Source organism: Piliocolobus tephrosceles, chromosome 6 (genome assembly GCF_002776525.5).
Source record: "Piliocolobus tephrosceles isolate RC106 chromosome 6, ASM277652v3, whole genome shotgun sequence".
NCBI classification, from domain to species: domain Eukaryota; kingdom Metazoa; phylum Chordata; class Mammalia; order Primates; family Cercopithecidae; genus Piliocolobus; species Piliocolobus tephrosceles.
This window is the reverse complement of record NC_045439.1, coordinates 101680973-101708172: the sequence shown is the minus strand read 5'-3', so window position 1 is coordinate 101708172 and position 27200 is coordinate 101680973. Positions and strand designations below refer to the sequence as shown.

The 27200-nt window shown below is 43.8% G+C and overlaps 2 protein-coding genes across 5 annotated transcripts in view; both read left to right on the top strand.

Annotated features, from left to right (window-relative positions):
• Positions 1-12094, top strand: part of TRIP4 (thyroid hormone receptor interactor 4) — a 71420-nt gene extending 59326 nt beyond the window's left edge. For 2 of the 3 annotated variants that reach the window (XM_023185309.2, XM_023185311.2), the window contains exons 12-13: positions 1510-1612; positions 11789-12094. In XM_023185309.2, the coding sequence (XP_023041077.1) occupies positions 1510-1612; positions 11789-11856 (171 nt within the window). In that variant the 3' untranslated portion in view covers positions 11857-12094. The remainder of the gene's footprint in view (positions 1-1509; positions 1613-11788) is intronic. The other variant, XM_023185310.2, reaches the window with a different exon arrangement.
• Positions 12095-18363: 6269 nt separating this feature from the next.
• ZNF609 (zinc finger protein 609) overlaps positions 18364-27200 on the top strand; it is a 240215-nt gene continuing 231378 nt past the window's right edge. Inside the window, exon 1 of one of the 2 annotated variants that reach the window (XM_023185282.3) lies at positions 18364-18600. The gene's annotated coding sequence lies outside the window, so the exon portion shown is untranslated. The remainder of the gene's footprint in view (positions 18601-27200) is intronic. The other variant, XM_023185284.3, reaches the window with a different exon arrangement.

Genomic DNA, 27200 nt, shown 5'->3' with positions numbered 1-27200 from the left:
GGCAGCCTCTGGTTTTATTTGTGCCAAAGCACCTCAGCATGGATCTTGTGCAGAGCTTATTTCCTTCTAATACCCAGCAATAACAGCTGGGCCCTGCTTTTCTTTGGCTTCTGAAGATAAAAGGGGTAAGAAAGAAGAGGGTTTACCCTTGTGTCTTTAGCCTTACTTTTCTACCATGAACATTTGACCCTGCCTATTAATATGATTGTGGCCGATAGTTAATATTAAGTTTGTTTTATTGGCTGGGTGTGGTGGCTCTCTCCTATAATCCCAGAACTTTGGGAGGTTGAGGCAGGAGAATCATTTGGGTCCAGGAGTTTGAGATCAGCCTGGGCAACATAGCGAGACCCCCATCTCTTAAAACAAAACAAAACAAAACAAAAACAAAGTACACGTCCCACCTCTTCCACACTGAAAGCCATGGTGTGTGGGCAGGACCAGATGTTGCTAAAAATCCCTTCCGTTTTTCCCACAGCATCACTTATCATGTAGGACAAGAGTGGTCAGTAAAAAAGTTTAACTATTCATGCTTCTAGTTACAGAGAAATTTGAATTTCCTTACTTTTTAAAATGAAACTTTTAGTGGCTTAGACTTTAGGAGGCATATCTTAGCAGTCAAATAAGGGTGGAAAATACAGGTAATTTCATACTTTTGATGGTAGTTACTAGGAGAAAGGCTTCTCTGGTAATGAAGTCTGACCCAGAAGCCTATGAGTCATATTTGTTGAACATGCCAAACATAAGACATAATAAGATAGGAAATAATGAAATTCCAGATCAGTTAACCATTGCTAAACCCCAATTGTTCTTAAATTGTGATTGTGTAGCCAGCATAGTCTTACTCTAGGTTCTGTGTCTGTTTTTACAAAAAAAGTAAAAGTCCTAACTATTCACACAGATTTGTTTTATGATAAGAGATCCAAAGGAGGTTTCTAAATAATTTTCAGAATTGCTCTACCAGTTACCTTTTCACCCGAAGTAGATCTGGAAAGCATCCAGCAAAACAGCTTTTGCATGTTCATACCTTTCAGAATGAATCATCTTCCTTCCGTTTAGTGAGAGAAGGGCTATGTGTACTGTTTCTGGCAGAATTTCCACAGATGTTTTATTTTTCTTAAGTCTTCCAGTGCTTCACATGAGTTGAACCTTGTGGGTACCTGATGTTCCCCAAGGAGATCTCTGAATCTCCTGATTCTTGGTTGGTTGTGATAAAAGAGCAGTCAGTTCTGATTCTTCTGGGAGGATTTCAGGTATCCTTTTTTTTTTTTTTAATGAAGTTGTTCCCACTATAGGAAATCAGAGATGGCAGGCAATAGACTGTATAATGCTGTACTAAGGATTGTAGAAAGGTGAAGGTTTGTTCTTGCTTGTTAAGCATAATCCTCTTCACCTGTGAAATGGAGCGTACTATCATCAGAATGTTGAGGTGAAATCTGGGACATCTTCTGATCTCCTTAAATTCAAAACTTGTCCCAACTAGCCTGAACTTTTTATTTTTATATTTCACAGTTTCCAGACATCAGTCAAGAATCTGATTCTCCATTTGTTTTCATCTGCAAAAATCCTCAGGAAATGGTTGTGAAGTTTCCTATTAAAGGAAATCCAAAAATCTGTAAGTCATGATTTTTTTTTCTTTAAGACTAGTCAAGTGCAGTAGTGAGGAATGGGGAAAAAAGTAGAACAAGGAATTTAATCTGTAACTGACTGTGAACAATCAGTTGAAGTAACCCACTACCTTTGGATCAGCCTGTAAGTCATAATCTTTGATGGTCTAATTTTCTTTTCTTTTTTTATTTTTTTGTCTTGCATCTCACTTGTCTAGATTTTTATAAAATTCTTCCCTTTTGGCTGGGCACGGTGGCTCATGCCTGTAATCCCAGAACTTTGGGAGGCTGAGGCAGCCGGATCACGAGGTCAAGACATCAAGACCAACCTGGCCAACATGGTGAAACCCCATCTCTACTAAGATTAAAAAAAAAAAAATAGCTGGGTGTGGTGGCATGCGCCTGTAGTGCCTGTAGTCCCAGCTGAGGACTGGGAAGCTGAGGCAGGAGAAGCGCTTGAACCTGGGAGGCAGAGGTTACAGTGAGCTGAGATTGTACCATTGCACTCCAGCCTGGTAACACAGTGAGGCTCCGTCTCAAAAAAAAAAAAAAAAATTTTTTTTACTGTGTTCTGTGTGTCCCTTGTGTTGGAGGCTTAATATAATTACGCTTATCAATAACTTTGTTAGGTTAACTACAGTAAAGCCTTTCCAAAGTATACCTTGATCCACAATTATCGGCATAGTAAATCACTCGAAACTTCTATTTCAGATCCTATTACATTAAAATGCTATTTGTCAGCCAAAAGAGTGTTTTGCCCCACTGTACTGCTTGTTAAAGGAAGTAGTAAGGCAGTGCAGTGGCAACATTGTCATTTATCCATTTATTCATTGTTCAGTGTTCAACTCAAGAATAAGGGCTGGGCGTGGTGGCTCATGCCTGTAATCCCAGCACTTTGGGAGGCTGAGACGGGTGGATCATCTGAGGTCAGGAGTTCGAGACCAGCCTGGCCAACATGGTGAAACCCCCGTCTCTACTAAAAATACAAAAAATTAACTGGGCATGGTGGTGGGCACCTGTAATCCCAGCTACTCAGGAGGCTGAGACAGAAGAGTCGCTTGAACTTGGGGAGGTGGAGGTTGCAGTGAGCTGAGATCGTGCCACTGCACTCCAGCCTAGGCAACAAGAGTGAAACTCCATCTCAAAAAAAAAAAAAGACTTAACATTTTAAGTATTTACTGAGCATCTGTTTTAGAGACACCACTTCCCACATTTCTCTTCATTATTGGTTCCCAGAGTACGGCCTTGGCTCTCTTGCTTTTCATTCCTTTTTAAAATTTTTATTAGTTAATTGATTAAGACAGGGTCTTGCTCTGTCACCCAGGCTGGAGTGCAGTGGCATGATCATGGCCCACTGCAGCCTCAACCTCCTAGGTCTAATCCTCCCACATTAGCCTCCTGAGTAGCTGGGACCCATCTTGTCTTCCTCTGTCCCAGAGCAGCCTCTTCTATTTCAAAGCAGTCTCAAAACACATATAGTGGGCCAGGCGCTGTGGCTTATGCCTGTAATCCCAGCACTTGGGGAGGCCGAGGCGGGTGGATCACAAGGTCAGAAGATCGAGACCATCCTGGCTAACACAGTGAAACCCTATCTGTACTAAAAATACAAAAAATTAGCCATGCATGGTAGCAGGTGCCTGTAGTCCTGGCTACTTGGGAGGCTGAGGCAGGAGAATGGCGTGAACCTGGGAGGTGGAGCTTACAGTGAGTTAAGATTGCACCACTGCACTCCAGCCTGGGCAACAGAGCGAGACTCTGTCTCAAAAAAAATAAAAATAAAAATAAAAAACCACATACATAGTAGTGGTGTCCTCTCTGCCTAACATCCTTGGAAAAGCAACATCAGCAACTCTCCCATTTGCTCATGTCAGTTACCATTTTATGCCTCTTTGTCACTGCTTTCCCATCGTGTGAATTGTGTGATTCTAGGGCATGCATTGTCCTCACTGGTGCACAACTCTCCCTCATCCAATACTTTGGGGACCAACTAGCCATTTTATAAATCTATGACCTAGAGAAGTACTTCTCAAACTATAATGTAACTAAAAATCACCTAGCAAGCTGTTAAAACACAGGTTCCTCAATCCTGCTCTCAGGTGATACTGATGCTGTTGGCCAGCTGGCTACACTTTAAGTAACACTGCTTTGAATCACAAAATGAAATGCTTGGAGTAGGAATTTATATTAATGTATATTTACTGCAACATTCAGGCAACATTTTGATTGATAAGATCCTAAGATTCCTACACATTGGAAGATCTGAACCAAGTTGCCCTTAAGTGACACAAATTATTTACTTCAGACGGTACTCCAGTTGGTGGCCCAGTAGCCCTGGAAATCCTTTCTTTTCTCCACTATTAAGGATTTATTTATTTTTGAGATAGGGCCTCGGCCTGTCACCCAGCCTGGAGTGCAGTTGTGCAATTATGACTCATTGCAGCCTCCACTTCCTGGGATAAAGTAATCCTCCCACCTCAGCCCCCAAAGTAGCTGGGACTACAGGTATGTGCCACCACACCCAGATGATTTTTAAATTTTTGGTAGAGATGAGGTTTCACTATGTTGCCCAGTTTGGTCTCAAGTGATCCTCCTGCCTTGGCCTCCTAAAGTGTTAGGATTACAGGTGTGAGCCACCACACCTGGCCCTGTTTAGAATTTAGATCTCCATTTTACCCTCTCTCTGTTTTGGTTCTGGCAGTCTACCCCTTCCTCCTCCATTTCATTTTCACCTTCCTCTAGGCACTGGTGGCAACACTGGTGGTAGGAGGAAACGGTGGTAGATCCTCTCTGTCAGACCCACTGTTACTTGATCTTTAGTCCTACTTCCCTTTTCTTTTCCTTTTTTTTTTTTTTGAGACGGAGTCTTGCTCTGTCACCCGGGCTGGAGTGCAGTAGCTGGATCTCAGCTCACTGCAAGCTCCGCCTCCCGGGTTTTAAGCCATTCTCCTGCCTCAGCCTCCGGAGTAGCTGGGACTACAGGCGCCCGCCACCTCGCCCGGCTAGTTTTTTTGTATTTTTTAGTAGAGACGGGGTTTCACCATGTTAGCCAGGATGGTCTCGATCTCCTGACCTTGTGATCCGCCCGTCTCGGCCTCCCAAAGTGCTGGGATTACAGGCGTGAGCCACCGCGCCCGGCCCTACTTCCCTTTTCGTAGCTTCTTCCCCGGGCTTGGTTTTCATCTGCTGCCTAAAGTCCTGTGAGAAAATGTTGTGTGTGGGGTTTGGATATTTCTCTGAAACATTTTACTTTAGTACTTTCTCTACACCTTCAGGACCTTTAGGGCCTTCATTTTTCTCCATAAGGTTTCATGATGGGGAGGGGAGTGACATTCTTAGGAGAAAGATTTAATAAATTCCTATCTTTAGGCCGGGCACAGTGGCTCACGCCTGTAATCCCAGCACTTTGGGAGGCTGAGGCGGGTGGATCACAAGGTCAGGAGATCGGGACCACAGTGAAACCCTGTATCTACTAAAAATACAAAAAATTAGCCGGGCGTGGTGGCGGGCGCCTGTAGTCCCAGCTACTCGGGAGGCTGAGGCAGGAGAATGGCGTGAACCCAGGAGGCGGAGTTTGCAGTGAGCTGAGATCACGCCACTGCACTCCAGCCTGAGTGACAGAGCGAGACTCTGTCTCAAAAAAAAAAAAATCCTTCTTTTTCCTATTGTTTCTGTTAGTTAATGGTAGACTAGACAAGGTTAAAAACTGCACAGAAGGCCAGGCGCGGTGGCTCATGCCTGTAATCCCAACACTTTGGGAGGCCGAGACGGGCGGATCACAAGGTCAGGAGATCGAGACCATCCTGGCTAACCCAGTGAAACCCGTCTCTACTAAAAAATACAAAAACCTAGCCGGGCAAGGTGGCAGGCACTTGTAGTCCCAGCTACTCCGGAGGCTGAGGCAGGAGAATGGCGTAAACCCGGGAGGCGGAGGTTGCAGTGAGCTGAGATCAGGCCACTGCACTCCAGCCTGGGCGACAGAGCGAGACTCCATCTCAAAAAAAAAAAAAACTGCACAGAAACAATAGGTAGTGAAAATCTTATTTTGAGATGGGGTCTTACTCTGTCATCCAGGTTGGAGTGCAATGGCACAATCTCGACTCACTGCAACCTCCACCTCCCAGGCTCAAGTGATCCTCCCACCTCAGTCTCCTAGGTAGCTGGGATCACAGGCGCACGCCACCATGCTTGGCTAATTTTTTGTATTTCTGCTAGAAACAGAGTCTTGCCATGTTGCCCAGGCTGATCTCGAACTCCTGAGCTCAGGTGATGCATCCACCTCAGCCTCTCTAAAAACCTCCTACTCTGCCAGAACTCTCTTCCATTAGGTCCTAGGGGATACCTCCAGTAGTTTAAGCTGGAAAAGTCTTTAATCCCAGTTACACGGGGGAAAATACATACACACCTCTTAATTTGGAATGGTTATCATATTTTCTCCTAGATATATTATAACATGAAGTGATTAAGTTTAATAGCGTTAATAATATTAATACTTGGTCAGGCACAGTGGCTCATGTCTGTAATCCCAGCACTTTAGGAAGCTGAGGCGGGAGAATCACTTGAAGCCAGGAATTTGAGACCAGCCTGAGTAACATAGCAAGACCCTGTCTCTACAAAAAAAAAAAAAAAAATTATTCCAGTGTGTTGGCATGTGCCTATAGTGCCAGCTACTTGGGAGGCTGAGGCAGAAATATTGCTTCAGCCCAGGAGTTCAAGGCTGCAATGGGCTATGATTGCAATACTGCATTGCACTCCAGCTTGGATGACAGAGTGAGATCCTGTCGCTAAAAAAAAATTATTTAATAGTCTGCTTTACTTATAACAGTATGGCTTAATTTTTTTTTTTCTTTTGTGGGATGGCTTAGGAACGTAGCCACCCTTTACAGATTAGTTCTATGATAAATATATTTGAAATTCCAAACTTTTATTTTTGAGACAGAGGTCTCACTATGTTGCCTAGGCTGGCCTTGAACTCTGGGTTCAAGAGATCCTCCTGGCTGAGCCTCCCAAGTAGCTGGAACTACAGATATACACTACTACTCCTGGCTTCAGGTTCCAAACTTCAGACTTGCAAATAAACTTTTCGAATATGACCCATTTATGTGTTGTATCATATATATATATATTATGTGTTGTATCATATATATGTATATAAATGCCTTAAATTAAAGCTGTGTACTCTGATTTGTTTGTTTTTGGAAGTGTAAATTTGAGTTTGCTTGACCTTAAGTTAATTGTGTCTCCTGAAATTGAAATAATTCAGAAAAAAGCAATATACAGTAGGGTATCACCTGGCTCTGTGTCTGCTTTATATAGGTTGAATACTCAGATAAAGGAAAATTTTTAAATTTAACAACATGCTCTATAAACTAATGCACCTTATATCTTTTCCAAACCATGTAAAAATTCCTGTGAGAGTTATATCAATTGATGAGAAATATTTTTTCCCCTTTTAACTTCTTGCCCATCTGCTACACATGCATTTGACTTTCTTTTAGGCACTATGATTGGGGATGTGGTTTAACACTGAAATGATTTAGGTACTACATGTAAAAATACTGGGGAAATACAGAAACTAAGTGTTACACCCTACCCTGAAGAGGATGTATTGTATGTCACTGTGGTTCACTATCCAGATCCTGATCTTAGAAGCCCAGGCTGAACTAGAATTCAGAGCTTAAAGTTCCTGCAATCTAAGGACAGTCATGATGACTGCTGCTTTCCACAAGAAGCCCTGGTCCCTTGCCATCATTGCGCACAGCTGGCCCAAGAGTTGCCTCTATTGGCAATCACTCTGTTAGACTTTAGGGATACAAAATGTCTATGATTGTAAGGAGTTCACAGATTGTTGGCAAAAGTCTGATTTTTTTTTAGGCAGCCTAAGGGATGAAAGAACGTCTGAATTCCTGGGAATATCCTGGAAATCCTTGTTCTTCTTGTATCTTGTTTCTTCTATTAGCTTTCCATTTTAGACATCATCATTGAAGCCACAGATTAGTCTGCCTACCATTGGGTGTTTTATTCTGATAGGTTGATCTTACCTGAGCTGGTCTCACTTGAAGGCTTTCATAATCATACTGGAGTTTCCTGAAATGTAAAATAGGAATGTTCTTATTCAGTGAAGCTTTAAGAATGTGAAGAAAATGATATGTCTTTTTTTCTTATGAGGAATCTGAAATAAATAATTAAAAGACTTGCCTGGGGTTATATGGTAAATGAAAGGTGAAAATGAAACCATAACTAAGAAATCTAACTCCCAAGCCTCAGCATAAATAATATAACCACCCTTACTTCTTCCGGAGACTTTGAATTTATGAAGCCCTTTTTTTTTTTTTGAGATGGGGTCTTGCTCTGTTGCCCAGGCTGGAGTGCACTGGCAAGATCTCAGCTCACTGCAACCTCCGCCTCCTGGGTTCAAGCAGTTCTCTTGCCTCGGCCTCCTGAGTAGCTGGGATTACAGGCGAGTGCCACCACACCCAACTAATGTTTGTATTTTTAAACGGGGTTTCACCATGTTGGTCAGGCTGATCTTGAACTCCTGACCTCAAGTGATTTGCTTGCCTTGGCCTCCCAAAGTGCTGGGAGTACAGACATAAGCCACACCCAGCCTGAAGCACTTTACTATATATTATTTTAGTTATAGGCTAAGCATCCCAAATCTGAATTTTTTTTTTTTTTTTTTTTTTTTTTGAGACTGGTTCTCACTCTGTCACCCAGGCTGGAGTGTAGTGGTGTGAACTCAGCTCACTGCAACCTCTGTTTCCCTGGCTGAAGCAATTCTCCCACCTCAGCCTCCCAAGTAGCTGAGACTATAGGCCTGTACCACCATACCTGGCTAATTTTTTATTGCTTTTATCTTTATTATTTTATTTTATTTTTTTAGTTTTACTCTTGTTGCCCAGACTGGAGTGCAATGGTACAATCTCAGCTCACTGGAACTTCCACCTCCTAGGTTCAAGCGATTCTCCTGCCTCAGCCTCCTGAGTAGCTGGAATTACAGATGCCCTCCACCATGCCCAACTAATTTTTGTATTTTTAGTAGAGACGGGGTTTCACCATTTTGACCAGGCTAGTTTTGAACTTCTGACCTCAGGTGATCTGCCTGCGTCCCAAAGTGCAGTGATTACAGACGTGAGCCACTGTGCCCGGCCAAAAAAAAAAAATCTTTTTTTTAGATAGGGTCTCTGTTGCTCACGCTGGAGGGCAATGGCATGGGATCTTGGCTCACTGCAACCTCCGCCTCCTGGGCTCAAGCCATCCTCCTGTCTCACCCTCCCGAGTAGCTGGGACTCCAGGCTTGCACCACCATACCCGGCAGATTTTTTGGTGGGGGGGGAGGGAAGGTTTGGTTTTTTTTGGTACAGATGGGGTTTCGCCTTGTTGGCCAGACTGCTCTGGAACTCCTGGGCTCAAGCGATCTGCCTGCCTTGGCCTCCCAAAGTACTGGGATTACAGGCATGAGCCACCACACCCTGCCCCAAATCTGAAAATCTGAAATGCAAAATTTAAACCTTTTTGAGCTTCAACATGATGCTCAAAGGATATGCTAATTGGAGCATTTGGGATTTTGGATTTCTGGATTTGGGATACTTAACCAGTAAGTATATATAATGCAAATATTCCAAAATCCAAAAAAATCTGAAATTTAAAACACTTCTGGTCTCAAGCATTTCAGATAAGGAGTACTGAACCTGTAGTTATTTGATTAAAGGACTTAGTGTATGTGTAATACACGTAGCTCAGTGACTGGTCTATAGAAAGCACTTTGTGTTAGCTAGAATCTTCTCAATAACTATGTGTTAGTAAGGGCTTTTTCCTCCTTTCATTTTACAGGTTTATAGAAGTTATTTTACTCAAGTCTTTCTGGTGCAAGATTTCCTGTTCTTTTCACTATATCAGACTGCCTCAGGAACAAATTATTCCAATTTACATTTCATTTCTAGGGCACAGTATCATAGAGTTGGAAGGAACCTTCAGTATTTTATAGTCCAGTTTCCTCTTAGAGTTGATAAAATTGAGGACAAGAGTGACTAGGTAACATACTCAAGATTATACAGCTAGGAAGTCTCAGGATTAAAACTGAGTTTTTCAGCCAGGCATGGTGGTTCACGCCTGTAATCCCAGCACTTTGGGAGGCTGAGGTGGGGTGGGGGATCGCTTGAGGTCAGGAGTTCAAGACCAACCTGGCCAACATGGTGAAACCCTATCTCTACCAAAAAATAAAAAAATTAGCTGGGCATGATGGCACACACCTGTAGTCCCAGCTACAGGGGAGGCTAAGGCAGCATAATTGCTTGAACCTGCGTGGTGGAGGTTGCAGTGAGCCGAGATCACGCCATTATACTCCAGCCTGGGCGACAGAGACTGTCTCAATAAATAAACAAACAAACAGTGTCTTTCAACTTATGCAATACAGACAACTGCATGTCTGGAGTCCCAGATGGAATTCTAAATTCTGTCCTAGCTTGTCCTAAAAAGCTGAATGAGACTCACCTCTGGGTATTACCACCTTTACAATCTGTACTCTTACATTTATCTGTTATCTGCTACTTGTGGTTACTTAGTACTGTCTATAATATAAAGGTTTTGAAATGTGTAGTGTCTACCTTTATTTAATTCATTTGGTGAGAGCATTTATTGAGCATCTACCATTTGGCAGTCACTATGGTAGTGTTAGGGATACAAAGGCTGACTTGCCTTGTAACAGGGCTCTTTGCCAGATGGCTAGCGCATGTTCAGGTTTTCAGCCAGGAAGCACAGGGGATAAAATAACTCCTAAATCCCTGGGAATGCCCTGTGCTCTAAAGCCCAAAGGAAAATCAACAGCATTGTGATTATTGTTAAATGATAGTCAGGGTATCACTTAGTGGATGGTTTCTGAGGAAGCCCAGAAAAGGACATAATGTTCTTCTAGAAGCAGGTGTAGCCTGAAAGAGAGAGAGAGAGATAAAAAGACAAAGAGACACACACAGACTAATGTTAGATAGGAGGAGATTTAAGTAAACAGGGAAACTTGTTAGGCTGAAGCTAATTTTTCTCACAATCTTACTGTGCCATGGTCAGTACATGTATTCTTAACTTAATTGGACAAGTGAAAATACTGAAATCCAGAGAAATTGAATGACTCGCCCAGGTCATACAGCTAGTTAATACCAGAGGAGGGTGGACTAGAACCTGGGTCTTCTGACTTTTAGTCCAGTGCTCCTTCTGTTATGCCTGATTGCTGCAACAAATGAAAATGACAACATATTGAGAGGCAGTGGTTATGGGCATGGGCCTGTGGTATACTCAGCTGCCTTTGAAGGGGAAGACTCCTTGTTTTTTTTTTTTTTTTTAGTGCTGAGACTGAACTGAAGTATGTTTCTATTTTCAGCATAAGCATCACTATTGACTAAGATGAGACTTTTTGTGGGAGAAAGCAAACTGCCAAACTGTTCTCAGGCCAGACAGGTATTCTCTTAAGATTCTCCTAATGAGATGGATGGTTCCTAAGGCTGCTACCACTGAGCCAAACTCTATCCTGGTAGATCTGAGAAGAGGTCAGAGACCACATCAGTAATATACCTTTCATTAGGGTCACCTGGGATGGGAAGGGTGCTTGTTTTCTAAGTTTAATACTTAGAGAGTCATATAATAGCCTATGACCTTTAACCTTCTTAGCTGGTGATAGGGGCCCTTTGTCAGTAAAGCATTCATGTGGATTCTATTCCACTGTTGCAGGTCACTCCCCCTATTAAGTCTGAGGCAGCAAAGGAGTGTTGAACTGCTTTTCTCACTGTGAAGGTTCATGCATTATGCTCAGCCAGTTAACAGGTCAGAGGAATGGGTTTCCCACTGTGTGAAATGCCTTCCTTTATTGCATGTGTATATTCTTAAAAATTTGCCTTAGCATCGAACACCCTTAAAAATGTGATATTTCTTTTCTAGTAGCTACAAAATTAGAAATAATTAACTTCTTAGATTCTTAGGACAAATACTCATTGTATGCATTTGTGTATCCCTGTACAGTGTTCCCATTGCTTCCTTATTCTTACAGAATGAAACTCTGAAGTTTGGAAGTGTCTAAGTCCTGAAATAAGATAATTGAATGTAACAGGAACACAGTAACCAGAAGACCTGGGAGGCTACAAAAGATTTGCATTGCAAATACAAAAATAAATAATGAGACTTCTTTTTCTCCCTTACAGGGAAACTGGATTCCAAGATCCATCAAGGAGCAAAGAAGGGGTTAATGAAGCAGAATAAAGCTGTCTGACCTAGGAGAAAAGGAACTATACAGCATAGTGGAGTTTTATGTACTAAAATTGCTATCTACTGGTCCTTTGGAATTGAAGTAGTAGAAACCTAAAGGCTTGGCGTCAGGCTTGAATATCTCAGAACTTAAACTCTTACCAAAACCTGTATATTTTTCTTAAGGAGTGGGATTCCTACTTTATGTAATGGATCAAAATCTTTGAATACATTATTTATAAAAACCTATTTAAAAATTCTAAGTCTTTTGACATTTTTCTCAGCATAGTATCAAAAGAGATGGGAACAAGTTGGAAATTCCTTTCCTTTTCGAGACTTGTATTTGTAGTTAGAAAGTGTTTAACATGGCCGGGCGCGGTGGCTCACACCTGTAATCCCAGCACTTTGGGAGGCCGAGGCAGGCGGATCATGAGGTCAGAAGATGGAGACCATCCTGGCTAACACAGTGAAACCTCGTCTCTACTAAAAGTGCAAAAAAGTTAGTCGGGCGTGGTAGCAGGCGCCTGTAGTCCCAGCTACTCGGAAGGCTGAGGCAGGCGAATGGCGTGAACCCAGGAGGCGGAGCTTGCAGTGAGCCCAGATCCTGCCACTGGACCCCAGCCTGGGCGACAGAGTGAGTCTCCGTCTCAAAAAAAAAAAAGAAAAAAAGTGTTTAACCTAGGTTAATTATTTTTTTTGAGGGATCCTCTCAGATTTTAAAGTTTCTTATCAAAGGGATAATCTGGTAGAGTAATAGGATGTTTGAGGAATCCTGTGCTTAATACAAACCTGTGATGGGACAAAAAGGTTTGTAACAAGTTTTCTGCTTCAATCCAATGTCTCTTGAACAGTCTGAGTGAAATGTGAAAAGCTGAGTAACCCTCATTGGCAATTTTTTTTTTTGGAAGGAATAAGCTGAAGAAGTGCTTCCACTTCTTGGGTTTGAGAAGCCAGGATATGGATGGTTCAGACTGGGAGAAGATGGAGCCACCTGCTAAAGTAGCATGAAGCTGCCCTATTTATTTTGTTGGTATTGCAAAAGCATCACTTGGATGGGGCAATTAGAAACAAACTAAAACATAAAATCGCCTTAGTAAATGCATCCAAATACCCCCCAAATGCTGAAATCAAATCTTTTAAACCATTCACATCCCAGAAAGCTATATGCTTTGGAAAAAGAAGAGGTTAGTTTGAAATGAGGTTTTTGCTTGTCAGTCTGGCCGTCCTTAGTGAAACACTTTGTGAGGCTGTTCTGAAGAGCTGTCAGAATCTCAGTTGCTGGCATCCTGAGGAAATTCATGGTCTTAAATGTGTATGTTCTGCTTTTTATAAAACACCACCACCACACTGGGGAAGTTGGACTCCCTCCAGCAGTTGTGTGCATGACTTAAAAAAGAGAGAGCAAGGGAGAGAAAAAAATGTGCCCTGTGTTATGAAAAAGATTAATTTCCCCTTTCTTTAATCCTTCATATTCAGCATTTATTTGCATTGAAATGCCTCCACTCATTATGCATTGATGTTCACTCAACTGTGAACCCTGCTTGTTGCATAGCTCTAGGCATTGGTTTTGCAGGGCCTGATCACTCTGGATTCCCAGGGAAAACCCACCCGATTCTTGTTCCCGTGATGCAAACGTGTAGTATTCCCTTTTTCTGTTTAACCTCTGGAGAAAGAGGAAAGGACTGCTAATGTCCACTTCTTTGGCGGGGGGCATGTCCGGGGAGTCTCTTTCTGGCTTCCTGCAGACCCTACTATTAATGAAGCCATCCTGGATTCACTATGCAGCTAATAGTTTACCAAGCAGTAGCACCTTGAATTCTATGCTGGAGTTGTCTGGCTCTCTTAATACCAAAATAAAACTAGAAGGCAGGAGGTGAAGAGCCTAGGGAGGGAGGAAAAATGTTTATTTGAACAACAGCCTGAGCATAGAGGTGTCTGGATTGATTTTTTCATCTGGATAGACTGTGTGCATGCCGAAAGAAAAACATCAGGAGCTGCGACAGATCAGGTTATGCAACCATTTTGTGTGCTGAGATAAGACAGTTTACAAGAACTTTACAAGTTTACAAGAACCCACCTTAGCATCCAAAATATGCAACTGGAACCTCATTAGTAAATGGCAGAATAACATGGAAACTTCTCCTTTTCATGGTTAGACTGTGAAAGTCTGTCTTTAGTTCATATGGTGGTGGTAGTATAAGGTCTCTCTTTTATTTGTGGAGACACCAGGGAGGAAGTGTGGGAGAAACTTGGGGGTAGATGGCCTTCAGTTGCTCAGTGATGAATAGCACAATTTAAAGCCTAGTGGAAATTCTTAGCAGCCTGAGTGCAAACTTGCCCAGGAATAGCCTTTTAGTACTTTACAACACTTTGCTCTGACTGTGTAACTCTGGGACAGTGTGGCCTAAAGGAAGTTTCACATTTCTGAGCTGGGTTTTTGTTGCAGTCCTGTACCCCCTTTTGAATAGTTGGGTTCAATTGCTGTCGATTTCTCAGCTTTTTGGGTTTTTTGTTTTTGTTTTTCCAGGCACGACTCAGTCTCATTTATATAAAGTCAGAGTAGGCGATATATGAAACTGGAGACTTTCTCTGACAGGGTTTAGGAAGCCTTGGCTTTATTGCTTCTTGGCCTTTTGGCTAAGGTCAAATGTAGGAAGCCTTGGCTTTGCAGTTAGATGTTTGGAATAGAATAAGGGTTTTTGTTTGTTTCTTGGTATAGCTAATCTGGAAAAAGAAAACTAGGTATCCCCTCTTTTAAGTCAGAAGTTTACATAAATTCATTTTTTCCTAGGAAGTGTGAAAAATTTAGACTTCAAAACCATTTTTACAAATAATTACAAAGTTACGGCTTCTTTGAATTATAACCTGTAATCTCTTTCCACTTTATTGTCTCTACTAAAGCCCATTATTGTGGATTTCATTTAATTTAGTAAATTTGAAAAATGCACCTAGCCAAGATCAAGACAGTATGGGGTTATTCTCAAAAAGCCAGCTCAAAAAGACCAGTAAAAAGCAAGCATCTCTTAAACTAAAGAAATTAGTTAACTTCAGTTTGTTAGGCCTGGTGAGGGACAGAAAATCCAATGATGAAGGAATTTTTTTTCCTAGAGATTCAAATAGCAAGTATACATCTGCTGCTCTTAGCTTTTGTGAATGCGTTCAGAGGGAGGTGATCCATACCACAGGCACCAGCAGCAACAAGGGATCCAGCATGTGGAGGACTTTTCTTTTTTTTTTTCTTTTTTTTTTTTGAGACGGAGTCTCGCTTTGTCGCCCAGGCTGGAGTGCAGTGGCCGGACCTCAGCTCACTGCAAGCTCCGCCTCCCGGGTTCACGCCATTCTCCTGCCTCAGCCTCCGGAGCAGCTGGGACTACAGGCGCGCACCACCGCGCCCGGCGGTTTTTTGTATTTTTTAGTAGAGACGGGGTTTCATCGAGTTAGCCAGGATGATCTCGATCTCCTGACCTTGTGATCCGCCCATCGTGGAGGACTTTTCTACTTCTCGCATGCAGAGAAGAAAGAATACAGCCTCAGTGCCATCCTCTGACACAAAGAAACTTGTGTAAATGTCCATTTATGTGTATGTACATAATGTGGCTTGATTCATAGGGTGACAATTGATAACCTGATCCATTTTCAGACTTCATTTGTAACAATGGAGAGTCCAGAGAGACAACCTAGTAAGTGTACCCTAGCTTGAGGTCAGAAAAATGGATGTGTATATAGTGAGTGGGACTGTGGAACAATGGGGTGGTGGGGAGTTCCTGAGAATCCATAGAGGAATGTCACAGGAAGGGAGTAAGATTGTGGCATAAGGAGAGAAAAAAGCATCAGTACAAAATACTTAAGAGTCTAGAGCCGTACTGTCTATCATGGTAGCCACTAGCCACTTGTGGTTATGAAAATTTTAATTATATGAAATTAAGGATTCAGTTATTCAGTCACTGTTGACCATATTTCAAGTGCCCAAATAGCTACATGTGGCTAGCGACTTTTGCATTGGACAGCACAGATATAGAACATTTCCATTGCTCCAAAAAGTTATGCTGGATAGTGCTTATCTGGAGCAGGGGTTGGCAAACTTTTTCTGGAAAGGGTCAGATAGCAAATATTTTAGGCTTTACACAGGCCATGCAGTCCTTGTTTCAACTGTTCAACTCTGCTGTTGTAGTAAAAATGCATCTATAGATGATAATGTAAATGAATGAGCTTGGCTAGAGCCAAAAAAACTATTTTTTGTTTGTTTGTTTTTTGAGACAGTTTCACTCTTGTTGCCCAGGCTGGAGTGCAATGGCGCGATCTCAGCTCACTGCAACCTCCACCTCCTGGGTTCAAGTGATTGTCTTGCCTCAGCCTCTCGAGTAGCTGGGATTACAAGCATGCGCCACCAGGCCCGGCTAACTTTGTACTTTCAGTAGAGATAGGGTTTCTCCATGTTGGTCAAGCTGGTCTCGAATTTCTGACCTCAGGTGATCCACCCGCCTTGGCCTTCCAAAGTGCTGGGATTACAGGTGTGAGCCACCGGCCCAATAAAACTATTTACAGACACTCAAATTAGAATTTCTTTTCTTTTTCTTTCTTTCTTTTTTTTTTTTTTTTGTGAAACAGGGTTTTGCTCTTGTTGCCCAGGCTGGAGTGCAATGGCGAGATCTTGGCTCACTGTGACCTCCGCTTCCAGGTTCAAGCGATTCTGCTGTCTCAGCCTCCGGAGTAGCTGGGATTACAGGCATGCGCCACCATGTCTGGCTACTTTTGTATTTTTACGGGGTTTCTCCATGCTGGTCAGCCTGGTCTCGAATTCCCAACCTCACGTGATCAGCCCGCCTCAGCCTCCCAAAGTGCTGAGATTACAGGCGTGAGCCACCGCACCTGGCCTGAAATTTGAATTTCATATCATTTTCACATTATGAAATAGTTTTCTGATTATTTAACTGTTTAAAAATGTAAAAATCATTCTAGCTCATGGGACATACTAAAACAGGTGGTGAGCCTGATTTGACCTGTGAGATGCAGTTTGCCAACCCTTGGTCTAGAGGAACAGTAAATAAAAACTTAAGATTTGTTTACTATGTAGGACATCTGATCACTTGAAAATTTTTAGTGGTTCTTCCAGGCTTGAGAACTTTCTCTGGCTAAAACTTGGAGTTCACTGCAGGAATGTTTACTTTCCTTTATTCCCTATTTTTGCAGTCTAGTTCTCTCCAGTGGCAGAGTCATGCTCCTTCAGTGGGAGATGACTACTGGAATGTTTAATCCTTAATTAAATCACGCCTAAGTCTAAAACACTAATTCCTTCTCTGTCTCCACCTGCTAAGTAGCTGAATCCTCACTTGTAACTTTGTCTAGTATACATTGGAAGTTCACTGTCACCTGGGATCAGTTCTGCCCCTGTACTGTCTAACAACGTGACTACTGGTCGACCAAAGAGAGATTATTTTTCCTAGACCAGACAGGTTTAGTTTTTATCTTTAGCTATCAACCCCTCCCCCCTCTTTTTATGACCTCACTTTCTCTCCAAGTCACATGCTATCTTGAGTGGCACTGTTGAAGGATGCCTCAGGATAGGGGAAAAAAAGGTAAGATAAATGCAAAGCAGAATAAAATGGTCAAGGACACAGGAAGGACATAATAGGGGCTAGGATGTGGGAGGCCTTGAGAATTAAGGTAAATTTGTTTGCTATGGAATGAGGTGGAAGTCTTAGGAGGTCGTCATGAATAGATGTTTCACAAGTGAGAGCTGGGTGGGAGGGCTCACTTAAACATGGACTGAATGCCTACTGTGCACTAGATAGTGTGCTGGGCAATCAGAGATGAATGGCAGATAAGGAAAGATAAAAGCTACAATCCTTAGAATGGTGGGTTGGAGAAGGACAGAATAAGACTTTTAGATGATAAAAGGCAACAAGATTTAGTGATATAGGATGGTGAGGGGGAAAGGGATATATAGAGGGATTAGAAATGGGTGCTTTGGGGAGAAAAGTAAGTGGTAATCCTAAAAGAAAAAGCTGGAGAACAAAGGATAAAAAATTAGGAGGTTGGTACTTCACTGAACTAAGGGCTAAAATGGATGAAACCATCAGGAGCTGTGATTGTTCTTCTGCTCTTTGTGGATGCCCATGTTCAGACCCCCTACGGCCCTTTCCTCTCTGTGGTTGAAGGACAACTACAGAAGAGGTGTCTTCTGTATCATAAGGTGCAATACTCCGCCCAGAGACCTCTCTATGAGGAAGTCTGATCCAGCGAGAGTTCTACTGCCCAAGAGGGGACAGCGTTAGGTTCGAGCTCTCCAATCCATGTTTCTTTGAGTTTATCTTGGTTCTAACCGGCACGCCGGGTTTTCCAGCATTCCCTGAGCTAAGACTCCCTAATCTGGGCTCCCGGTGAGCGCACATTCCAAGACCCAGGATTTCGCTCTTTCATCCAGGTTCCGGGTTTCCACTGCGCTCACCCGCTCCTGACTCCACACACGCGCAGAATCCGGATCCGAGGGCCTGGTAATCCAGTGTCCGTGTCTTCCGGGTGACTCTGGTTGTCCCGGATCGCGGCGGTGGCGGCGGTGGCGGCGGCTGAGGGACCCGCGGCCCCGGACACAGCGGCACCGGCCGGGCGGGGCGGAGCGGCGCGGGGAGGGGGCGGAGAGCCGGAGCCGGGGTGGGGTGGGGGGAGGGGCCGCGGGAACGGATGGCGGCCTGGGCCCCGTAGCAGCGGCGGCTCTACGGCCCGGGGCCCCGGGCGGGCGGAGGTGGCGGCTCCCGGGACCGGCCGCGCGGTGAGTCCGGAGCTTTGTGTGGAGCCGGGACTGGGGGAGGAAAGAGGCGGCGGCACCGATGGGGCGCGGGGCTGAGGGGAGCTGATGGGGGCTGGGGGCGGCGGCGCTGCCTGACGGAGGAAGTGGGGGTTGGGGGGGCTGGGGCGGAGCGAGGGGAAGGTGTGTAGGGGGGGGTCGTTGCGTGGGTGGGGGAGGGGGCGTCGAGGGGCGCTGGGTGAAGTTCAAAGCGTGGACAGGGCCGGTTCAGGCTGAGGGTAGGGGTGCACGGGAGGGGATTAGGGTCTGGCTAGGTTATGGGAGCAGGCCAGAGAGTTTCCGAGGCGAGTCTGGGTACGTTGAGGGCGCTCAGGGCGACTGGGGCCAGTCAGGGAGTTGGCGGGGTGGGGGGGAGGGCGGGGGTTGTTCAGAGCATAGGGTCGGAAGCAGGACGTGTGCGTGACCCAGGAGTGGGGAGCAAGGTGGCTGGGATTGTGCAGTAAGAAGGTTGTGGGTGTGTGCCCCTAACAGTCTTCAGGTCACATTTACTCCTGTCCTTTTCTTCAAGATGGAGGGATCCCTGGGCCTGGACCTTAACTGCTATCCTTGTACCCCCGGGAGGGTTTGTGACCCTATCCTGTTTGGAAAATCCATGCTGCCCTCTTTTCCCTTTATGTGTAATTACGGTTGGATCATCTCTGTGCTTTGCTCAGATTCTCCTTCCTCCCTCTGGGGTTGAGGAGGAGGAGACACATCTGACCAATTAATGTGTGTTTGTGAAACAGGCAGCAGCAAACAGTCATTTCAGCTTCTAGGAATTAGGCTCACACAGGGTGGAGAGATCAGAGCCCTTCAGGGGGAATATTTCTGAACAAATCACAGATGATTAAATTCTCTAAGAAACAGCTCCCTACCTAAATCAGAGTGGGAAAGATGGGGAAAAAAGCCTGTCTGTTTCCAGCCATGTGTCCAGAGCCTCAGGGGTTGAGGAGAGTCCCCAAGCCCCTACAGGCCCCCTTTTTCTGTATTAGGCTTTGCTCTGCATCCTTGAGTTAATTTCACCCCTGCTGCTTTGTCTTGGGGGAGGGAGTGCTGGTTTAGGCTGTTGTGAGGAGATGACTATTCTGCTGCCACACACAATAGTCTTGTCATTTTATCGGGAGTGCTACCCCATGGCTGAGAACTGCTGCAGCAGAGATAAACCGGTCCCTCTCACCCGCCTATTGTGTACACAGTGAAGGTCATAGGTTCAAGTCTTGTCTGAGAGCTTTGGATATGCTCCATCTCCCAGGCTCCTCAGTGCCATTTTCTTCCTTTTTCAGACTGGGGCTTGCCATTGGAGGAGGCCAGACAGAAAGGCTCTTCTTTTTGAGTGAGGAACAATGCAGAGCTCATTGGCACACATTTTTCAGAAGAATAGGGGATGCCAGCCATGTTGTGCCTGCCTCTTTGGCTAGCCTGTACTAAGTTGTGAAGGAATAGTGTCCGGTAGACTCAACTGTGATGTTTGTTTCAGACCCTTAAGGAAGAAGACTTCAAGGGAAGGTTCTACTCTTAGTTGAATCATCATATTTAATTCTTTTATATAAATGGAACACTCATGCAGTGATTTTTGTTTGTTTAGGAATACCACTAAAAACCTGTGCAGGGTTAAGATGGGGAGTCAAGCCCAGGTGCGGAGGCTCATGCTTGTAATCTCGGCACTTTGGGAGACTGAAGCCAGAGGATGGCTGGAGCCCAGGAGTTCAAGACCAGCCTTGGGCAACAAAGCAAGACCCTGTTTCTTTAAAAGTAAAAAATAAAAAAGTCAAGAACCAAGTACCTTTTTAATGGTGACTTCCTGGTCAATAATAATAGCACAATAAAAAAGCCACAGAATTTGCCTGTCTGGGCAAGGGCTGTGGGAACAAACCTTTCAATATTTATTTTAACTCTAATGAAAGGACATGACTTGCTCATTGTGCAAAAGTCTGTATCTACCTCTCTATTAAGAAGAAATTTGCCAAAGAAATAAACATTTTTGAAAAAATGTATAGGTCTTAGGGATAATTAGAGAAGTATGAGAACAAACTAGAAGGAATCCTATTGTACATATCTGATAGAAGTGCCCAAATAATGTTTATGTACTATTAGTTGTGTAAAAAATTATTTGGGCCGGGTGCGGTGGCTCAAGCCTGTAATCCCAGCACTTTGGGAGGCCGAGACGGGCGGATCACGAGGTCAGGAGATCGAGACCATCCTGGCTAACATGGTGAAACCCCGTCTCTACTAAAAAATACAAAAAACTAGCCGGGCGAGGTGGCAGGCGCCTGTAGTCCCAGCTACTCGGGAGGCTGAGGCAGGAGAATGGCGTAAACCCGGGAGGCGGAGCTTGCAGTGAGCTGAGATCCGGCCACTGCACTCCAGCCTGGGTGACAGAGCGAGACTCCGTCTCAAAAAAAAAAAAAAATTATTTGGGACCAGGCATGGTGCACACACCTATAATCCGAGCACTTTGGGAGGCTGAGGCAGGAGTATCACTTGAGCCTAGGAGTTTGAGAATGGCCTGGGCAACATAGTGAGAACCCATCTCTACAAAAATTAAAAAAAATAAAGCTAGCTGGGCATAGTGGTACATGCCAGTGGTCCCAGCTACTCAGGAGGCTGAGGTGGGAAGATGGCTTGAGTTCAGGAGTTTGAGACCAGCTTGGGCAACATGGCAAAACCCCATCTCAACAAAAAATATAAAAAATACTAGCTGGGTGTAGTGGCATACGCCTGTGGTCGCAGCTACTTGGGAGGCCGAGGTAGAAAGATCTCATTGAGCCCAGGAGGTTGAGGCTGCAGTGAGCCGTGATTGCACCGCTGTACTCCAGCCTGGGTGATAGACCAGGACCTTGTCTCAAAAAACAAAAACAAAAAATTATTTGGGCCTGGAAAAGGGGTTTCCATTTAGAACATTAAGTACAACTTTTCTTTAAAAAGAGATGAGAAGTAAAAATCATTTTGAGTGGGGAATTGTATATAATATACTGTGTACACAATAGCCAACCATTTCCCATAGGATATTGTTGAATAAGAACTTTAGCCTTTGGTTTTGGTAAAGGTCTTTCTGAGGCAGTGAGTCTGACTATGGTGCCTCCCTTATCCCTTTATTTCAGTGAGTTTCTTTAAATAATGCCCTGGCACTTAGGTGTTGGGCCTTTGATAGGAGGGAGCAGGTTGTTCTGACCTTTATGTATTTTTCGATAACAGAACTGTCTTCAGGCCTTACTGGTGGTGTTGTCTGTCTTTAGACTATTTCCAGCTCTGTGTTCTAGGCATATTTGAGTGAAGCCTCAGCTAAACTGAGTCCAAAGCTTTTTGCTCTTGGGCCCTTAGCATTTATTTCTGAATGCTGTCAGGTGACAGTGAAGGCAGAAGCCTCAGATTAAATTTGTCCTGATTAGATTTAGTGGCTTCAGAGTTGGGCCCTTGCCACAAGGAATCTCATGTGAGTTTTCTGATTGTAACCATCATTCAAAGAGTGCTTTGGATTCCCCCCCAACCACCCCTCCCTGCTTCTTAGTAGAAAAAAATTTCCCTGTGATAGAGGTCTAGAAAGTTGGACAGATTAGTGCTTATTTTGTGAGGATATGGAAGCATAATTTTGGCTCCTGGTAGCAATTATGTAGCAATTAGCATATAGCAACTAAATGACTGGAACACGATAATTTGTTGAGGGGTTTACTGATTGCTCTGTCAAGTGGAAGTGCCACTCCTTATTTATTTGACTCAACACTATTGCCTGAGCTTAGCCATGGAGACTAAGTATAGCAATGATATGTGTTCTCCAGAAGTTCCCACTCTGCTTCCTCTTTGTATTTACTTCTTTGCCAGGTACCTTAGTACTTGTACTGCCCTTTTCTCCTACTACGAAGCAATTGTTACTTCCCTCATGGAAAACTGGTCATGGATAGGAATACTGTCAGGCAGATGGAACTAGCCTGAGATAAGGTAGCCTTATATTGTGTGGGAAGTTTCAGTCAGTTAATTCTCTCTTCTACTTGATTTTTCAAAATCAGTTTCCTTTAAAAAAAAAAACAAAAACCCCACAAAATGCAAAATATCGTAGTGTATTAAATACGCCTTCATGATACCTTCCTTATAAAAGTCTGTGACAGACAAAATGAAGATAGGTGATGTTGATTGGCAGGTTCTGGGTCCACTAAGTGTCAGTGAAGGACTCTTTTCACAAGGGAACAGGTAATTCACCAAAGCACCTGCCTAGCTGGGCATGTGGAATTGGGAGCAGCTGTGCAGCTGAAGAGGGATTACTGAGCAGGTGGTTGAAGAATCACATGCCACAGTGACAAGAAATATTTGGTCTTCCGTGGTTTAGGTTCAGTTTGTATGTGTGAAATTGCACTTTGTTTCACATTTCTTAATGCTTGTTGATTTGTTAGTAAGATGGTAATAGAATAGAGAAAGAGATTCTTCTGTATCTGGTTTTTTAGATCACTAAGTAGCATGCCCTAGACATGGCCCTACACTGCTCTATTGTATTTATGGGAGTTCTGGCTTGGGAGGGAATGGGGAGGAAATAGTGGTAATTCAGTGTTTCTAGTACTTGTTTATTAAAGGGAAATGGGAAGGAGAACATTCCTTGCTTTCAGTGTGGTGAAAAAGATTTAACCTACTAGGTGGATACCTAATAGGTTTTATGCAAATGATGTAATTGATTTTTTGTATAAGTGTTCCTGACATGCCTTACTCAAGACATTTGCATGTGTTTTTATATTATGAATGTATTTCCCCATGTGAAGTTTGCATCTCTTCAGTTTTTTGTGGTTTTTTTTTTTAGACGGAGTTTCGCTCCTGTTGCCCAGGCTGGTGTATAATGGTGCGATCTCGGCTCACCTGGTTCAAGCGATTCCTTGGGTCAGCCTCCCGAATAGCTGGGACTACAGGCGCCCACCACCAAGCCCAGCTAATTTTTGTATTTTTAGTAGAGACAGGGTTTCATCATGTTGGCTAGGCTGCTGTCGAGCTTCTGACTCAGGTGATCCACCCGCCTCGGCCTCCCAAAGTGCTGGGGTTACAGGTGTGAGCCATCACGCCCTGCCAGTTTTTTTTTATTTTTCAATTTTTAGTTTCTCCCAGCACCTTTGTAACTCTTCCCTGACATTGACATTAACATCACTTGTTAGAACCAACTCGTCACCAGAACAAATAATGTTAAGAAACATCACCACTAAATATTTATCTTAAAAACGGATATAGGGCCGAGTTCGGTGGCTCACGCCTGTAATCCCAGCACTTTGGGAGGCTAAGGTGGGTGGATCACGAGGTCAGGAGGTTGAGACCATCCGGGCTAACATGGTGAAACGCCGTCTCTACCAAAAATACAAAAAATTAGCCGGGCGTGGTGGCGGGTGCCTGTAGTTCCAGCTAGTTGGGAGGCTGAGGCAGGAGAATGGTGTGAACCCAAGAGGCGGAGCTTGCAGTGAGCCGAGATTGCTCCACTGCACTCCAGCCTGGGCAATAGAGTGAGACTCCGTCTCAAAAAAAAAAAAAAAAAAAAAGAATGGATACAGGCTGAGCGCAGTGGCTCATGCCTGTAATCCCAGCACTTTGGGAGGCTGAGGCGGGCAGATCATCTGAGGTCAGGAGTTTGAGACCAGCCTGGCTGACATGGTGAAATTCCGTCTCTACTAATAATACAAAAATTAGCCAGGCGTGGTAGTGCACTCCTGTAATAATTCCAGCTACTCGGGAGGCCGAGGCAGGAGAATCGCTTGAACCGGGAGGTGGAGGTTGCAGTGAGCTGAGATTGCGCCATCACACTCCAGCCTGGTCAACAAGAGTGAAACCCTGTCTCAAAAAAAAAAAAAAGTTGGTGGGGAGTATAGCATTTCCTATAACTTGGGAAAAGTCTATTTGAGGTTTTCTGATAATTCAGATTTTTTTTTCTAGATTATCACCTTCTGTTAATATGATTTTCTCTTTCATATGTTCATGCCACCAATAGGCAATGCCATAGAGCCTAAAACTTATAAGCAAGTAACTTTGTGCTTATTTTCTGACCTTTTTAGTGCCTTCCATTCATTTTCTATATTAGGCCAACAGGTTGTGTGCCCCTTCTCTTGAAACATACACACAGGACCTAATGGAATTCACAGGGTACTAATTAACGGGTGATTGAAGAGAAATGAGCCATATGAACTGTTTTAAAGTTCAGAACTCTCTTTCCCACAGCACAAGTGGAGTGAAGGCTCTTTGAGGGAAAGTGAGGCCAAACTATGACTCAGGTCAGGGCCTATGGAGCACTGTGTAGACGGGACATTTGCAGTAATCTACCTAAACCTGGTTTATAAACTAGCTTTAAGTGGAAGCCTAGTGACAGCAGTTAGTTGTTTAGTATTCACTTCTAGGAAAGAATGTCAAGTTCTTGATTTCCGCATATGAAGCTATGGCAGTTTTTGTGTTTGTTTTATTAAAACTGTTCACAAACCACTTACCCTTTCCTAGCACTCTCAGTAGTTTGCTTCCTTTTACCTCTCCCCCACCCCCATCTCTTATCCCACTTCTCTACCCTGAAGACTTCTTCTCTAGCAGCTTGGAAACACTAATTACTGTAGCTATTATAGTCACAACCCAGATCCTCCACCTCCTTCTCTCTCACCCCTTTCTTTCTTCCCCCCTCCCCTTGCTCTAGCAGCAGGAGTTGAGCTGCAGTCTCATGAGCCCAGTCAGATCTATGAATGAGCTTTATATCTTGTCAAGGCAGAACTCCAGATCCAACAGGGCTAATTTTTCATGGTTCTCTTGCTGTTTGTTCTTGGATCAGAGTCCCAGAAATAAGAGATGGCAAATACCTATCAGGTCATATCTAGTCCATCACTCAGGGACAAACCTAGGATTTTTCTCTTGTCTCTGAGAACTTTTTCCTTCTTTCTTTTGCAGGTGAGAGCTGTCTGATGCCAAGCAAGCTCTGAAACTGCCTTCTTTTTATTGTGTTCTCTGGTCATTAGTGTCTGGCCAACTACTTTTTTTTTTATTCCATTTTCAGGAATACTTGCTCCCAGCAATATCTCTACCCCTTCTTCAGTCCTTTCTTCTTGATTGTTGGCATTCACCTTTATGGATTCCTTTTGTACCATCAGTTATCTATGCCAGAAGTATCACTTTTCTGATCTTTGCCACAAGTGTCACTGTGGCCTGCTTTTAAGGAGGTAATTTGATGGAAACACAGGACATAAATTCTAGCAGGTGGTAATTAATAAAATACTTTAGAAAATATGTGCCTCAGCCAGGTGCGGTGGCTCACGCCTGAAGTCTAAGCACTTTGGAAGGCAGATCATGAGGTCAAGGAATCGAGACCATCCTGGCCAACATGGTGAAATCCCGTCTCTACTAAAAATACAAAAATTAGCTGGGCTTGGTGGCGCACACCTTTAGTCCCATCTTCTCGGGAGGCTGAGGCAGGAGAATTGCTTGAATCTGAGAGATGGAGGTTGCAGTGAGCAGAAATCATGCCATTACACTCCAGCCTGGCAACAAAGCAAGACTCTGTCAAAAAAAAAAAAAAAAGAAAGAAAATATATGCCTTAAGTAACCCCTGTACTATATGAACAAATGTTGCTTCTTCTGTTCTAACACTTCTCTTTATGTGGATGAAATTTTATTTTTCTGTGTCTTTGTTACAGTTAAGATATTGTATAAGAGTATTATGTTTTCTTTACTAGTATGCCTTTTTTTTTTTTTTTTTTTGAAACAGGGCCTTGCTGTGTCATCAGGCTGGAGCATAGTGGCACAATCACCATCACAGCTCACTGCAGGCTCAACCTCCTGAACTCAAGCAATTCTCCCACCTCAGCCTCCCAAGCATTTGGCAGTACAGGCAGGCGCCACCACAGCCAGCTAATTTTTTTTTCCTCCCTCCCTTCCTCCCTTCGTCCCTCCTTTCCTTTTCCTTTCATTTCCTTTCCTTTCCTTTCCTTTCCTTTCCTTTCCTTTCCTTTCCTTCCTTTCTTTTCTTTCTTTCTTTCTTTCTTTCTTTTCTTTCTTTCTTTCTTTCTTTCTTTCTTTCTTTCTTTCTTTCTCTCTCTCTCTCTCTTTCTCCTTCCTTCCTTTCTTTCCCTTTCTCTGTCTCTTTCTTGCTTTCTTTCTTTTCCTTCCTTCCTTCCTTCCTTTCTTTCTCTTTCTCTTTTTCTCTCTTTCTCCCTTTCTTTCTTTCCCTCCCTTCCTTCCTTCCTGCCTGCCTTCCTTCCTTCCTTCCCTCCTTCCCTCCTTCCCTCCTTCCTTCCCTCCTCTCTCCTCCTCCTCCTTCTCCTTCCTTGAGACAGGGTCTCACTCTGTTGCCTAGGCTAGAGTGCAATGGCACAATCACAGCTCATTCCAGCCTCGACGCCACCACACCTGGCTCATTTTTTGTGTGTTTTTTGTTTCACTGTGTTGCCCAGGCTTGTCTTGAACTCCTGGGCTCAAGCTACCTTCCCACCTTGGCCTCCCAAAGTGCTGAGATTATAGGTGTGAGCCACTATGACCAGCCCAATTTTTAAATTGTTTTTGTAGAGATGGAGTCTTACTACGTTGTGTGCCACTACACTCCAGCCTGGTTGTCCAGGCTGGTCTTGAACTCCTGGACTCAAGCCACAGGCATG